Genomic DNA, 18,081 nt, shown 5'->3' on the forward strand with positions numbered 1-18,081 from the left:
GCTTTCTTTTCTCCCACGATGTCTTGTACCACGACGTTTTCGCCTTGCGTTGTTTTCTCCACACGTTTCGTTCTGCGATGTTTTTGTTGCAATGTTCTCGGCTGTAACCATACTGACTGGGGAATCGTTGATGGTTTTATTGCAGTAAATCCCTCAAGGATTTTTTGCCTGTGAAAGGTTTTTCTAATGAACATCATATGGAGTTTCGAGTATCGGTTATACATAAGCTTAGTTTGGTTTATTTAATTATGGCAAAGAACGAGAGGGTTATCTGCCTAAAGGGAGGAATTCTTTCGTGGAGGACTTTCTGAGGGAAACTGACTTGTGTACAAGTTGAACATGGGGAAAACCACAAAATTCTCTTATTCGCAGGATTTGAACATCTGACCGAACAACCAGCGTTCAACGACTTTTACCGCTCAGCTTCTGGTGGCTTGTTATACATTAAAAAAACCCTTGAAACGTGAGTCTATAAACCCATTCTGTCGCAGGAATAGAGCTCAAGAAATTCAAACAGAGTTTTGCCACTTAAGCAATGGATCGCTAGTGGATTTTCTGTTTAATATCATAAAAGTCCTGAAGTAGATGGAGAGTTTCTCTCGTTCTACTGGACCGAATGTCGAAATTTAACTTGCGTATTCCACGTCACAAAAGCGCAAGTTATGATATATATTAGATTTATATGTAGCATTGTTCTAACATAGTTTCTAACATAGTTCTAACAATCAAAATCGTAAAAAACAACCTTATATTTAGCGTAGGTATAATGAAACACTCAATCGATTTCGAGGGCAGCTAAAGGTCCCTCCTCATCAGGAGAAAGAAATACATAGAAAGAAGAAAATAGGAATCACAGAAACACGTGATGCTTATCAGCACTGCACGTGGTTATAACTAGATTTAATCAGAGTTGCACTGGCCGCCTACTTTTACTGAGCCAGGCTGTCTGATCAAGCATAAAGAAATATTAGCGAAGTTAAAATAGGGAGCGAGGGGCAAATGCACATTACGCTCAAAATCTGAACTTCAAATAATGGAAAGCGTATCCGTATCCGTATCATAGGCCTAGTGACTAGTATACGGCCCTAAGAAGGGCCTTTACTAGTATATGTTTATCGTACCCTTATTTAGGGAATCCTGTGAAGTTTTCGTCATCCGCTTAATATGCGGAAGGTGCGTGCCTGACGCAATTCGATGAATCTGGACATCGTAGTGAAGAATAAGCAATTAATGATGGCATACATTGGCATGTGAGAGAACTGGCATGGGATGGAGGCAATGTCATGGGGGTGGCAGTGGCATTTAGCGTAGGATATCTCTCTGAACTAGGATTGAGCTGGGGTCATGTGACCTGAACATTAGAATAGTGAATTTGGTTAAGATACGTGTTCATAGTGAATGCAAAATACATAGTACATGGTGCAATAACTGAGGTAATAAATCATGAAAATTCTTGAGTAATAAGGTGAAAATAATATACATAAATAACGTAAGAAAATAATAAGCAAAGTCAATTTTGTGCAAAAATTTTTTCATTGGTCCGTGTGGGTCATGTGACCTGACTTGCTGTGAATTTTTTTGCTGAGCGAATAAAAAACATGTACATTTTCAAACAGTAAATCTTGGTTAAATAAGGATTAAATAGTGCGAAAGTAATGAAGAATAATAAAATGAAGTATATACAAAATTTGTAAGGTGAGAGCTACCAATTTGGGTCGTGGAAAATGTTTCTTGGGCGTCTATGGCGCTGGATTTCAGTATAGTTGTAGTTATTTAAGTTTCTAATAATGTCGTCTTGGTGGTTGTCGCAGTTTCTATGGAAGTTATGACTATTGCGTAGGATTTCTGAGTTGATTGGTTTAATATTGAGGTCTCTGTGGATTACGTTGTTTCGGACGAACCATGGAGCTCCTGTAATGATTCTTAAAATCTTGTTTTGTAAGGTTTGTAGGATATTTCTATTGCTTTTAGCTGTCGAGGCCCATGCTGGAGATGCGTAGAGAATAATCGGTCTTATCGCCTGAATGTAGATGATTTTCTTAGTAGTGAGACTTAGATGTGAATTTTTGCTCATCAGGGCGAAGATTGCCATGAAGGCTTTAAAGGCTTTATTTCTAGTGGTGATGATATGCTGGCGAAAGGTGAGTCTGGCATCAAGATTAACTCCTAGGTAATTTATAGTATTTTCAATGGAGAGATCCTGGTTATTAATTTGTATATTTCCAATATTGTTTCTAAGTTTGTGCTTCCGGAAATAGATTAGAGATGATTTGGTAGTATTGATTTTGAGTTTCCAAGCTCTGTACCATTGGGCTATTGTGTTAATATGATTTTGGAGGTTTTTTCTGGCTGTCTGTGGATTTCTGGATTTGCTGAGGAAGGCAGTATCGTCGGCATAGCAGGCTGTAAGAATATTGTCGTTAACTGGCATATCGTTTACGTAGATATTAAATAAAATTGGAGAAAGAATTGATCCTTGAGCTAGACCCGCGCTGGTGGTTTGATTGGGAGAGAGGAGGTTATTGATTTTTACTTGGAAGGTGCGATTGTAGAGAAAATTTTTGATGAGGAGAATGAGGCCTGGATTGAATTGGTAGTTAATCATTTTAATAAGAAGGCCGTCGAACCATACACGATCGAAGGCCTTTTCGATGTCGAGAAAGATGCCTGCAGTGGTCTGTTTTTTATTGAAACCATCGCTAATGAATTCTATAATCCTGGTGATTTGGTGGGTGGTGGAGTAACTTGGGCGAAATCCAAATTGATTTTGATTTAGTATTCTATGGCTGGTGAGGTGAGATTTTATTCTATTGACTATAATACGTTCATAAAGTTTTCCAAGTGCGGGAAGGAGAGAGATGGGCCTGTAGTTTAAAGTAGAGGATGGGTCTTTTCCAGGTTTTTTGAGGACGAAGATAATAGCATGTTTCCAGGAATTTGGGAAGTAGTTGTAGCGGAGGCAGGCGTTAAAGATATTAATTATCATAACAATAATTTTCCTAGGAAGTCTTTTAAGGGCGGCGTTAGAGATCTCGTCATATCCTGCAGCTTTTCTGATGTTTAAGTTGTTAATGAGGTTCTGGACTTCTCCTGGGCTTGTAGGAGTGTTGGAGCTATTGATATTTTCAATGATGTAATTCTGGACGTGCTGTTTTACGTGGATATCGTTGTGGTTGGGGTAAGAGTCGTTGGAAAATTGAATTCTGTAGTTATCGGCGAAGAGCGCCGCGATATCTGCAGCATTAGGTAATATTTGATTGTTATTCTTTACCGGGCCAATGTTATCAGGTTTTCTTCTAATTGCTTTTGCTATTTTCCAGACAGAATGGTCGGTATGAGAAAGGTTAGATACGAAATTCCTCCAGGAATCGTCTTTATAGGCTTTCATGAGGCTTTTGAGCTCTTTGTGGCATCTATTGTAGTTATTTTTGTCGCGGGGGTTTTGTGAGCGTTGGTATTGCTTCCTGAGACGATTCTTTTCATGGATTTTATTTTTGATATTTTGAGGAAGTGAGATTTTTTCTTCTTGAATAATAATTTTGGAACTTGCAAGTGCAGATTTAATATTTCGCGTGAGAAGTGCAACAACATTTTCAATATCATTCCGGGTGGTGAGGGGTGGAGAAGCAGAGATAGTGCTATTTTTCACTTTAGTTTCGAAGAGATTCCAATTGATTTTGCTGCGGAGGGGAGGTAAACCATGTTTTAGTCCATACATTGTGAATCTGAGGGGTAAGTGGTCGGATGAGAGGTTGTTATCTGCATAAATGTATGGGCTTTGGCTGATATTATGCGTTATTACAATGTCGAATACATCTGGGAGGCCGTGCAGGTTTATCGGGTAGTATGTAGGTTCGCTGGGTGCTGAGATAATGATATTGTTAGATTGCATATAACTATTGAGTATGGCTCCATTACTATTGATGACATTGCTGTTCCAGTTGGGGTGTTTGCTGTTTAGGTCGCCTGCTATGATTGTAGGGAATCCAAGGTTAAGAATAGAGTCCAGGTCGCTGGTCATTAAGATAGTATTTGGAGGTTTATAGACTGAGATGATGAGAATGTCTGTATATTACTATGAAGGATGCAGCCGCAGGCTTCTATGCTTTGGAGTGCAGGGAGAGGGTAAGTGATGCAGTTTAAATATTTATTGGCGGCAATGAGGACACCTCCTCCTCTGTTGTGGAGACGGTCATTTCTGAAAATGTCATAATTTGGGAGTTTAAAGGAATCTGTAGGCTTTAGGTGGGTCTCGTTGATAAGGATGATGTCTATATTGTTGGTGGTTATGTAATTCTTGAGTTCTATGATCTGTCTTTTAATACCATTGCTATTGTATACCATGAATTTAGCGTAGTTAATATGATTATTCCCTGATGTTGAATTATTATGTGTTGTACTATACATTTTGTTGCTCAAAAACCTGTAGTGCCTCTAGGGCAATTTCTAATTTGCTGATGGAGTCCTTAGAAGTTTTGTATTTCCTATACATGGTATGGAGTTTTTGAATAAAGCTTTTAAATTCCTCAAAAGAGTCTTCTGCTGCGTCCTGGCTTTTTATTTTAATGTTGTTGGATTCCTGTGGTGAGGGCTTTGGAGTGCCTGCTGTTACTTTTGCATATGATAGAGTGGGGTTGGTTCTGCTTCCTGATTGGCTGGTAGTGATGAGGCTATTTTTGCTTTTAATGGTGGGTATAGGAGCTTCTTTATTTTTCTCTGTTTTATTGAGAGGGTTTTCTGGGCAATTTTTGTCACATGAAGCATGAGTACCTCCGCAGAGGACACATTTAGGTAGAAGGTTTTTCCCTTTATCGGGGCATTCGAACGACTGATGCTCGCCAGTACATCTTAGGCATCTAGGCTTATTATGGCAGGCCCGTAATGGAAAGCAACCACTGAACGGATTTTTATACCCTCTGGTAGTACCAAGTGCAAGGAGGTAACGCCATCTATCGGCAAAAATAATTGAATTAAGACAGTAGAATTTTAAAGGCATTAGGAAGGACTGGATTGGACTTCAAATCATTAACTAAACTTTCTAAATCTTTGTGAATGTGAAAAGCCTCAAGAAAATCCAATTCGCCTATGGAAGAAGCCCTTTGGATGATTTTTGCAGACCCAAAATCAAAATTATGGTTAAAAGTCCAGCTATGATACGCTATTGAAGACTTGTTAATTTCCCCTTTTTTGACATAAGATTCATGTTCCTTGATACAAAATTTCAACGCTCTTTTTGTTTGGCCAATATATCTTAAACCACACTGACATGATATACTATAAATTCCCCAAGAATTCAAGACAGAAACGCAATCTTTTAGAATCGAAGGGTGAATTTTATTAATAGGGGAGAAACCGACTTGAAAATTGAATTTCTGGAGAATCCGTGCAATTTTATAGCTAACAGAAGGATAAAATGGAAGCACGACAAGGTCATTGATATTATTTCTAACAGTGGAACAGTGGAATGTCTTCTTTGATGGGAATCTGAATTTTTTTTTTTTTTTTTTTTTTTTTTTTTTTTTTTTTTTATAGTTCTAACATTTTGAAACAAAATCGGACTTTTTCTCAATTAACATGGAAATTTTTTCAATATTTCGATTCTATTACTCAACTTATGCCAAAGTGCCAAGTTTTGTAAAAATCGCAGGAGCAGTTTCTAAAAAATTAGCTATCAAAATTTTAGCTCCTCCATGTTACTTGAATTTCATATTCTCTCCTTTTTTTATTAAAATTATTTTATTCTTACTTTGACATTTCAAAATTTAAGTTTATTCCAAATAAAATTCACCTATTTTTCATGACTTATTAAAATTTGCATTTTTAAACAAATCTAATAAATTTTTCGAAAAAAAAGTTGAATTATGAACTATAACGTTTTGCTATCATATTACAGTAGATATATTTCTAAGCATACCGGCAATTTAATATATATTTATTATTATCTCTTTTTTTATTAAAATTATTTAATTCTTCCTTTCACATTTCAAAATTTAAGTTCATTCCAAATAAAATTCACCTTTTTTATGATTTATTAAAATTTGCATTTTTAAACAAATCTAATAAATTTTTCGAAAAAAAAGTTGAATTATGAACTACAACGTTTTGCTATCATATGACAGAGATGTATTTCTAAGCATACCGACAATTTGATATATATTTATTATTATCTCTTTTTTTATTAAAATTATTTAATTCTTCCTTTCACATTTCAAAATTTAAGTTCATTCCAAATAAAATTCACCTTTTTTATGATTTATTAAAATTTGCATTTTTAAATAAATCTGATAAATTTTTCGAAAAAAAAGTTGAAATATGAACTATAACGTTTTGCTATCATATTACAGTAGATATATTTCTAAGCATACCGGCAATTTAATATATATTTATTATTATCTCTTTTTTATTAAAATTATTTAATTTTTCCTTTCACATTTCAAAATTTAAGTTCATTCCAAATAAAATTCACCTTTTTTATGATTTATTAAAATTTGCATTTTTAAATAAATCTGATAAATTTTTCGAAAAAAAAGTTGAAATATGAACTATAACGTTTTGCTATCATATTACAGTAGATATATTTCTAAGCATACCGGCAATTTGATATATATTTATTATTATCTCTTTTTTTGTTAAAATTATTTAATTCTTCCTTTCACATTTCAAAATTTAAGTTCATTCCAAATAAAATTCACCTATTTTTTATGATTTATTAAAATTTGCATTTTAAAATAAATCTGATAAATTTTTAGGTAAAAAATTTGAATTATGACCTATAAAGTTTTTACCATCATCATAAATTAGATGTATTTCTAAGCATATCTGCAAACAGTTAGAGATGTTTATTCAAAATGTCTTAAGGTATACGTGAATTTACATATTAGCGCGTTTTGAAATGCAACATATTAGTTATAAGCGACAATAACGCCAAATAAGGTTAAACTTATTTGAAAATATGAAAGAAGACCTTTTCTTCTGCTCGTGTCCAATAAAAAAAAAAAAAAAAGAGAGGAAAACAGATTGCTATAAATTAAGAAGCTTTCAAGAAGTCTTGGCATAAACTGAAAAAAAATGCTTCAAGATAAATTTTTAAATTTCTCCATAAATTTCTAACCAAAAATTACACAATTCAATATCTAGGCATAATTTGAGTCGTAGAATCGAATTATGGAAAAAAAATTGGTACATTATTTCAGAAAAGTTGGAATTTGTGTCTTATGTTAGAACAATGGTATATATAAATCTAATATATATCCTAAGTCGTGCTCTCGAGACACGGGAAACTCAAGTTAAATTTCGACTATTGGTCCAGTATAATGTGAGCTATAGAACTGTTCCATTTTTTATGTGCAGGGTGTACTTGAATGCTGACTGTAGATGTAGACAACCAGTTACATTGTAGGAGTAAAGTGTAAAATTTTGTAAAAATTATGTTGTCGTTACTATGAGCGAGGTGCGGCTTGTTAAAAGAAAAAAATTGACCTGTCTTTGTGGTCAAAAGGCTCGGTAGTAAAACATTTAACACCCTTCAATTCCTTTAAAACAGTGTATGTGTATGTTAGGACTAACCTCACCTGTTTGACCTCATCATCAGAACCACTCCAAATTTCTCGTGGCAAGGAGTACAAGATTACATCTGTTGTTGGCAAGTGCCTTGGACATCATATAGGTAAAAATACAATTTTACCCAGTTTCACCCCAATTTTCCGAGATACCTTCCCGGGGGTGAGATCCCACCTCTCTTTCCTACTATCAAACCACACGAGATGTCTTCTCCGGGACTTCTCTGCATCTCCGTGACTCGAACCCATGAATTTCGGTACTGTAGTTTATCCCGTTTGAGCAGCTTTAAAGCAAGTATTTTCCTTACTTTTACGCATAAAATTCACTGAATTAACAAAACCCAACAGTGGCTGAATGCTTCATACCGTTAAATTCTGGGAATTCGATCCAGGATTGATCCCAGGCTCACAGGTTCGCTGTGTGGTTGGTTTTTGTGTTTCGTGTAGTAAAATTTCCTGCGTTTAGCGTGAATGAAAGCCAGTTTTCCTTAGAATTCCTTTACGAAGACATCATTTCCTTTAGACAGATAGTCCTCGTGTGCTTTGCCATATTCAAATAACCTAGCTTAACTTAACCTAGCCAATGAGTTATTCGAGAACAAACTTCATTTAAATCATTTTTCCAACATCTTTTAATGATTGAAATTTGAAACTTATGGAAACCAATTTGATACCAAGACAAAGCTTGTTATTTGATAGTTATGCATCTGTGCCGATACAACCGGCTAAGGTTTCATTAAATTTATAGTTGATCTCTTTTTAACCTGTAAAATATTTTACTAAGCATGTGCTTTTGACTCTTATAAGTAAGGATCTGAGATATTTTATTGATTTGTTCGAAAAGTAATTTCGCTTTTTCCCAGCAGAGGGCTTTATTTTGGCAGCTGATATAGCGCAACTTGTTTGTGAAAAAGTGCAATTTATTCTACGCAGTAGTTTTTGATTAGTGCCCTTTCAAACACGGAGAGTGAAAAACAACATTTTCGGCATATTTTACGTTTTTACTATCAAAAAGTTTAAAATTCTGTTCAAGAAAGAAAAAAATTATCCGATGTGTATGGAGAATCCGATGTGTATGACAGAATGCCAATGCCAAAACTGGTTTGCAAAAGTTCATTCTAGTGATTTATATCTTGAAGGTCCACCACGTTCTGGAAGGACAGTTGAAGCCGATGCAGACACAATAAAGGCATTAATCGACGCAAACCGGCGAATAACAAATCGTGAGATCGTTAAGAGATTAAATTTATCGATTTTGACCGTTCATGGTCATTTGAAACTCCTAAGCTCGACATATGGGTGCCTTGTGTTTTTAAGCTGTCCATCAACTCTCCAACTTCAAGATGAAAATTGTCGGATCGAAAATTTGAAAACCAGTTTTGACACTGGGGTTTTGTCAATACCACTTCTCCATATACAACGAATAATGTGTTTCTTGTTTGAACAGCATTTTTACCGTTTCGAATGTAAAAAAGTAAAATATGCCGAAAATGCTGCTTTTCACTTTCCCTATTTCAAAGGGCACCAACCAAAACCTACTGCATAGAATCAATCGAACTTTTTCACAAATAAGCTTTGCTGTATCAGCTGTGAAAATATATAATGACTGTTGGCATAAAGGCCTCCCCAACATGACAGGCTACACGGTTTTTACAGATGGATCTAAATTAAATGGTCATGTGGGAGCAGCCTTTTGTGTGTTCTCACATGAGAAGCTAAGCTTACAAAGGAAATCTCACGATACCTGTTTATCAGGCAGAGTCAGTGGCCCTGCGAGAGGCCTTATATTGTCTTATTTCTAATTCTGCTCTAGATCCTGTTGAAATCTACAGTGACTGCGAAAGCGCAATTGTTTCAATTACGGATGTTTATCCAAGTAACGATCTAATTAAACAAATAAAAGATATGATCATTTTTCTTAGCTCTTTCAGAGATATTAAACTCTTTTAGACGAAGAGTCATATTGGTACCATTGGTAACGAGTTAGCAAATAGATTGGTAAAGGCTGCCACTAAAAATCAAATTATTGATTTTGAAGTAAAGATTTCCTTTAACAGTTTGAAATTCTTATTGAAAACAAAATGTTTGACTCTATGGAAAGCAAAGTGGAACGACCCAGATTCTAAAGGAAGTTTCACATATAATTTAATCTCAACTGTAAGTGAGAGAAGATGCCTAAGTGACAAGTATCTAAACCAAACTTTAACTAATTGTTACGAAGTGTCCAGGCGCGGTAAGATAGCTTCCTCGCAAAGCTGGTTTAGGGTTGCCATAAAATGGCAAAAGAAGGTAAGTTTGCTACATTTGGCGAAAAATCGCCCATTTGGCGACCAAATAGGCGATATACCATGGACGGATGGACGACCTTCTGGAATGATTTCTTACCGGTTTAGCACAGAATGTGCTCGAACACAAGCCGAAAGCTATATACCCTACTGGTACGTCGAGTGAGTGTGCCTCGTCTAGCGAGCTGATAGTCAGTGCGAGTGCGAGATAGTCTCGGGTTAGTCAGTCCGTGCGGAGTCGATCGAGTTGACAGCCGGGCAGCAAGTGCCGAGTGGGTCGTCGAGTGCTAGTGTATTGCGATTAGTGCATCGTCGACATAGTGTGTTAAGCTCCGGAAACGACTGAACCGAAGAGTCGGGGGCTGTGCTCTGTGTGTCGTCAAGTGCATCGCGAGTTGTAGCGTGAAAAGTCTCTCGAGAGTACGTGAGTTCCGAGAACGACCAAGCAGAATCGGGAGCTGTACTCTGGTGCTTTGCAGTGAAGCTGTCTCCACCGTTATTGCCTGACAGTGTGAAGGCTATGTCGCTGATTGTTCCAGCGTGTTTATAGTAGATCTTCGATGACTGTAAAAGTGTTTTGCAGATGTCCTGATTAATACTGGTAAATAAAGTGTGTTTCGATATTCCATCAAAAGAAATAGAATTAAACCCTCTGTTGGAAAAAAACTAAATTATTTACCGAATAACCCATTATTTTTGTCTTCTTAACTAACTATAAAATACTTAGATTTTTTGGTTTTTTAAGAAGTTCTTCAGCCAAAGGTATGTTGAAAATGTTTGTATAAAATTCTGAATTTTATTTTAAGAAACTATGTAACTTGATATCCATGTTTTGTATCAAAATTTTAAAACGTAAGCCCTGCAACTACTTTCTTCTAATAACCTATTTAAAGTTTTAGAAGGCAAGGAAAGAGTGCTATATGTGTTTCTGTTTTATTCTAGAGCATAGCAATGTACTGAATGGAACAGAAGGAGAGATTGCGTCTCCAGGTTATCCGCACAAATACTCTCGTTCGAATGTGGAATGGACTGTAATCGTACCAACCGGAATGTTCGTTAGTGTACGCTTCATAGATTTTGGCATTGTAGACCTGGGTGAATCCCATTCATGTAGATCTACCTTAAGAGTGAGTATGAGATTTATTTGACTTGTAATCTTTATTGTGTGTTGTTGTTTATCCTCGAAAGATTTCACATATATCAGATCAGCTCCAGAAGGCTGTTGACTGCCAAAAAATCAATAACAGTGAGGGGATCGGATGTTAAGTCCCCCTTAGAAAGTCCGATACAACCCAGTATGTGATCCGGTGAAGCTGGATGGTCACAGCTTTACAAGCGAGGTGGATTTTTCTGCCACTGTCAAAAGAAAGACATTTAAAGTGGCCGCTTGTTAGTCTAGCCAAAGCAGTCTGGGAGCCATGGTCACATTTGATTTCCAGTAAGGAGCCAGGGGATGTTCCTGCATACCATTGATGCGTAGGTGGAATACGCCATATTATATTTAGATCTTTCATTTCAGTAAAGTTCTTGGTAAGTAAGCGAAGTGCCAGTGACCGTTTCATTTTCACTACCCTCTTTTGCCAGTCTATCAGCGACCTCATTACCACTAATATTAACATGTGATGGGGTCCATTGGAGGTTGACGTCGTTTTATTTATTGTTGACGGCTTTTATGAACATTATTTTTATGTAGGAACAGAATGCGATGACTTCGCAATTAGAAAGTCACCATTTGACTAAACAAAACAGAATATTTATTAAAATAACATTAAAGCATAAAATTAGTGTAATATATCGCTCCTTACAGCTCGCGAGCACCTTGCTCATTCGCGGTAAAAATTTCCCTAACTTAAATCTAGCAGCTTAAGCAGAAAGACATAATTCACTATTCTGGTAAGTTTCAAAAGTAAACAAATATGGCTGCTAAGGTAAAAAAGTAAGCTTAATCGCACATAAACAACTTTTAAATTGCCGATATGTCTACAACTATTACATGCAGATTAACTAAAGACATAAAACCCTTAATAGGAAGATAAGAACAACATAATTCAATCATTTATTAAGCTAAAAATGCACAATTTACCAACATATAAGAATAAAAATTCTGAGCTCAATGAGCCGAGTAACCGAGTCGGTATATATATATGTGTGTATATAACAAGCAAGGTAGTTAGTACAATACTGTATGACCGATTTGGTCTAGATAACATTTTGCGCAATATGCTGCGAAAAAGTTTCAATTGTCTGTTTCGGCGAAACGCGTAATGGAGCTAGCTTGATTCGACGTTCAAATCAGATATTTCCCTTGAAAAGCCAGTTTGGAAGTCGAGTTCAGCTAATTTACCATTTTCCGCTTTCTATTTTTATCTGATTTTGTTTGTTTTATGTTTTACTTGTTACTTGGTTTGATTTTCATATGTATTAATTTTTCAAATGGCACATTCATAGGTATTTTACTGTATTTTTTGCCATTACTAGTTTCCAACACTGAGTATTTTACTATATTTTTTTTCCTTTCTCGTGTAGCATATTTCTCACCCTTCAATGACATTGTTTTTTAAAAACGTGTTGAACTTTTTGGAGCCACAGCTCCTGGTAAATTTTAGGCGAGCTTACTACTATTTCTAATTTTACTTACTTTGCAGCATATTGCGCAAACTGTTATCTAGACCAAATTGGTCATACAGTATTGTACTAACTACCTTGCTTGTTATATATATATGTATACATATACAGTTATATACTTTTGGTGCTGCCGATTGGAACCAAAAAGGGGTTTCACAACTACATGTTATGACAGTCATATATACTAAATTTCAACATTCTGAGAATACTGGTTTTTGAGTTATGCGAGATATATACATACAGACGTACGTACATACGTAAATACCTACGTACAGACGCCACGGAAAAAAAAATCACTTCTGAATACATTTTAAGTCAGTTTTATAATTCATTTGGGAAAAAAAGAGTTCTTTATTCTGTCCTTACGTAGAGATATCAAGCAAGAACATTGTTAAATTGCATTCGATAACGGTCAAAATTAATATTTTCGTTGTAATATGAAACCCGGAATTTTAAGTGATTACGATACTTCCTTTACTTCGTGCAAGGAAGTAAAATCTTACTATGAAAGTAAATGAACAACGTTGGAGGTTTGATCACTTTCAATTTAAGTTTCTTAATACGTTAAATTAAACTTCACATTATTACCTAAAAACTAAGTAAATAGAAGATATTTACATAAAATACAATGTTTACAATTTAGACCTTCATAACAGCTCAGCTATTTTTAACAAAATATGCTCTTTTAGTGAGCGAAATAAAAGAGATCTGACTGCTGTTATCACAAAAACATGCATGCAGTCAGAAATCCTTGAACGGTACAAATAAACTATATTCAGAATTACGAGTACTCAGTTGGCCATTGCTGATTAGGAGGACATTAGACCGTTATCTTTAAAAACATTTATTAATCTAAGTTCGTTTTCAAGTATTATAAAATATATACATAAATCAGTATTCTCTTTATTTGATTTCGATGCAACATTTCTGGTATTAAAATGCAGGCATGAATGTTTCCATGTTGGTAATGGAAATAATGTTTATACTGTGTAATAAATTGTAATGAAGCAGCTTCATTATTGCATGATAACAAATTAAAAGTAATATCTTCCTAAAATCCAGATTTATGATGGCTTCGACGACTCAGCTCCTGTACTTGGAGAATTCTGTGGATATAATATTCCAGAGCCTCTAGTCAGCACCAGCAATGTTCTTTTTATTCGACTCGAGGCGTACCACTACTACGACGCTAGCTTCTATCTCCAGTGGGCAGCTGTAACTGAGTCTGGAGTCGTCGTGACTGCACCTACTGTAGAAGGCGGTAAGACATTTTGCTAAATTATGAGTCTTGCCTGAATTATGACAGACGTAACATTCCAGTACAGTCTTAATTATTGGGCCATATAAAAAGTGTCCGCGTTTTTGGTACACACTTGAACAAAAATTTTCTTTATTGAAAATCAGTTTTAATCAAGAAGATATTGACCATTATTATCTATGACTTTTTTTTTCATTTTTCGAGCAGCTTCATAATTCCATCGGGGTAGAACTTCTGTGTTTTATTTTCGAAAAACTTGGCCAACCGATTTTCACCGTGCTTCGATCGGCCAAGTTTTTACCATCAAGAGAGTTTTGCAGAGACCGAAACAAATGGTAGTCAGATGGGGTAATGTCCGGGCTATACGGTGGATGCATCAAAACTTCGCAACCAAGTTCCGCCAATTTGTTACGAGTCATCAAAGATGTGTGCGGTCGTGCATTGTCATGATGGAATTTGTGGCAATCTAATGTTTATTATTTAATCTAATGTTTATTATTATTATTTATCTAATGTACAATTATTTCAAATTGTATTAATGATAAATTACTGTCTAACTATCCTTCACTGTCAAAGCTTCCTGATCTCAATGAGACTGTTAAGCATAATACTATGCATTTCATTGAAACCATTGGTCCTCCTGTTTCACGTAAGCCAAGGAGATTAGCTCCAGATAGATTAAAAATTGCTAAGCATGAAATTCAGAAAATGATCGATTTAGGTCACATGAGACCCTCCAAAAGTAATTACTCCTCTCCTCTTCACATGGTGTCAAAAAAGGGCACAAACGAATTGAGACCTGTGGGAGATTTTCGGAAGTTAAACGCTCAGACAGTGAGGGATAAGTATCCTATTCCCAATATTTGCGATTTTTCAGCGGAGTTACATGGAACAAAGGTATTTTCTCGATTAGATTTGGTTAAAGCATATCCCCAAATTCCAATTTATCCCTCTGATATCTATAAAACGACTATTGCCACTCCTTTTGGACTTTTTGAGAGCATAAGAATGCAATTTGGGTTATGCAATGCAGCTGCAACCTTTCAACGCTTTATTGATGAAGTAACTCGCGAGCTGCCAGGAGTATTTGCTTTTGTCGACGCTATATTGATAGCGTCAAAAGACGAAAATGAGCATTTGATACACTTAAAAGCCCTTTTTGGAAGATTAAGTAATTATGGGTTAAGACTTAATGTATCTAAATGCAGTTTTGGTTTAACTTCTTTGGAATTTTTGGGTTTTCATCTATCTGAACAGGGTTTAAAACCTTTACCCGAGAGGATAGAAGCTATTCAAAAACTTCCTAAACCAAACACATTAACTCAGTTATGGAAATTTCTTGGCATATTTAATTTTTACAGACGTTTTGTCCCAAGAGCTTCGCATGGTTTAGTTAACTTGAATAGGTTACTGGAAGGCCGCATTAATAAAAGGAAACCTTCACAACCAAGCAAAACAAAAGAATATTCTCTCGAATGGGACGACGAAGCCGAGAAAGCATTCGAAAATGCAAAAAAAGGCAATTGCTGAGGCAACCCTTCTCAAACACCCAATTCCCGGTGCGACTTTGAAACTTTGTACTGATGCATCGGACGTTGCGGTTGGTAGCTCATTAATGCAACTGCATAATTCAGTTTGGGAACCCATTGCATTTCTATCCGTTAAACTCAGCAAAAGTGAAAGGAAATGGTCAACTTATGATCGAGAACTATTGGCAATTTTTTTGTCTATTACGAAGTTTCGGCACATCCTTGAAGGCAGGGTTTTTACAATCTACACTGACCAAAATCCCGGTATACGTCGACCGTTCATACCTGAATCTTTTCGCTCTAAAATACTTCAGAAGATTCACTGTCTTTCTCATGCTGGTATTTCAACTTCAACAAAATTAGTTACTAAGTGCTATTTTCAGCCGAATAAGAAGAAATTTATTAAAACTGCAGTTCAATCATGTCTACAGTGCCAACGTTCTAAAATTCATAGACATACGAAATCACCGTTGGGTACCTTTTCCTTGCCTGATGTAAGATTTGCACACATCCATATCGATTTCATAGGTTCTCTTCCACCGTCTGAAGGTAACCGCTATTGCATGACAATTATTGACAGGTTTACCAGATGGTCGGAAGTCATACCTACTGCCGAAGTGTCAGCTCAGACGACTTGCAAAGTGTTAGTGCATAACTGGATAGCAAGATTTGGCCACCCGGTATCAATAACAACTGATCTAGGCCGAAATTTTGAATCTCACTTATTTAAGGATTTAACGAAAATTTTGGGTACACATCGCATTAGAACTACTGCTTATCATCCTGAGTCCAATGGACTGATTGAGAGATTTCATAGGCAACTTAAAAGTTCAATAATGGCTCATAACAACCTAAAATGGACTGAAATTCTGCCTATTGTTCTGTTGGGTATTAGATCTGCCATTAAGAAAGATATAAATCCTACTTGCGCTGAACTTGTCTACGGTACTACACTTAGATTACCGTCAGACATGCTGAATGCTACAACTATTGTATCGCCTACTGAATCTTATGTGTCACAACTTCGATCAGTCATGCATTTAGTTAGACCTATTCAAACCTCTAGGCATATTCAATCACCAATTTATGTACATCCAGCACTTCAAACCTATTCTCATGTATTTCTGCGTATCGATTCTGTTAAACCACCTTTAACTCCACCTTATACTGGTCCTCATTACCGTGGTTAAACGAATGGATAAAAATTTTATTATTGAGGTAAATAACCAAAAGATTACAGTTACAATCGATCGTTTAAAACCATCATATATGTTGTCAGAATGTATAAATTCACCTGTAATTCCTCAGTTTCCACAGAAAGTCTGCGAAGACTCAAAAATTGTTCCAAAACAAGTAGTTACCCGAAGTGAACGTCGTGTTCATTTTCCAAAAACACTAATTACTGTAATATGATTAAAGTTTTCTCTTGTGGTTAGCTGCAAATGTTACAATGTATAGATACTTGGAATAATTTTTTTTTTTGCATACGTATTGAGTTATATAAAATGCATATTAACTTCATTCATCAAATCATTATTTCTGTTTAACTAAGTTATGCATTGTATGGGTATATATTCCAATCAGAATTGTAAATGTATTATTACTATTCATATATTTGTATTTCTTTTTGTACGTACAATTTTAAAGTATAACTGTTATTTGAATGTGCATATCTTAAATTGGAAATTTACAGCCAACTCCTTTTGTGTCGTGACTGTGTCACTGGGGGGATACTCTGCGGCCATCAAATGTTCGACTGCGTGTGCAGCCAATCCACGCCATGTGGTTTATGTAAAAACTGCTAGCGCGGTAGTGAACTCACTCACTTCTCCCTTAGCTGCAGCATAGGATGTTTTGAATTTTAGTTTAGTGGTTTTGTTATTTCGTCATGTTATTTCAGTTGTGTCTAAAGCTATGTTGGTGTGAATAAAGGTTATGTTTAAGTAAATGGAGTCATGTCAATTCAAGGATATATATCAAGTACATAACCACCATGCCACCATAAATTCAACTCCCTTTCTATTGGCCAATTCTGATCGCTCTTTCTGGATTGCGCGACTTTAAAAATGGTTCTATTTCGTTGCGTTTCAGCAACATTTCTGGGATGATAATTCGGTCAATTAAATTTTTTTGCGTTTAAATGATGTTGCACCCAAACATGGAGCTTCTTTTTGTAGCCTACTCTTTTCAATTGATTCTAAACTGTCATGCGATTGATGTTTTAGGGCATCCGCTATTTCCTGTTAGCTTGCGCGCCGGTCTTGCTCCACCAGTTTCAAAATTTCATCGACGTTTTCAGCGATTGGCCGACCAGAGCGAAGTGCATCTTTGACACCGAAATTTCCGGAACGGAATTGAACAGACCACTCCTGGGTCCTTCGTTCACTCATAGCATTTTCACCGCACACTTTACAAACTTTTCGGCATGTTTTTGCAGCGTTTATACGTGTTTTATAGTAAAAAAAAGCATCACGCGTCGTATTTCTTCAGATATTTTACTCATTTTCCAATCAATATAACTTTTTACGCGAGCAACGAATCAGAAAACTAGCTTCACAAACACTAGAAGCTGAAAGTCATCTTTTTAAGAACATGTTCGTTTGAGACAATTGGGTGAGTGTTGCCGGATATATAGGCATCAACACCATCTAGTTGCAAAAAACCGCGGAGGCTTTTTATAATACCCAATACAATTAATTTGCATGTTGATGGAATTCTTGCCAGCTCATAACATCATTAATTGTAGAGGTTGTTATTCTTTTACAGCACCTGATTTTGATAGCATGAAAAACTTTGCTGTTGAATTTTGCACCAAATTCTCTTTT

General features: G+C 35.9%; 1 protein-coding gene across 1 annotated transcript in view; it reads left to right on the plus strand.

Annotated features, from left to right (window-relative positions):
• The window catches only part of LOC118193658 (cubilin-like), a 435,777-nt gene that overhangs the window by 284,532 nt on the left and 133,164 nt on the right, over nucleotides 1–18,081 (plus strand). The window contains exons 39-40 of the mRNA XM_085826886.1: nucleotides 10,787–10,971; nucleotides 13,532–13,730. Coding sequence (XP_085683012.1) covers nucleotides 10,787–10,971; nucleotides 13,532–13,730 — 384 coding nt within the window. The remainder of the gene's footprint in view (nucleotides 1–10,786; nucleotides 10,972–13,531; nucleotides 13,731–18,081) is intronic.

The sequence above is a fragment of the Stegodyphus dumicola genome, chromosome 11, assembly GCF_044657685.1.
Source record: "Stegodyphus dumicola isolate Sdum_Otavi_A_Nest chromosome 11, ASM4465768v1".
NCBI lineage: Eukaryota > Metazoa > Arthropoda > Arachnida > Araneae > Eresidae > Stegodyphus > Stegodyphus dumicola.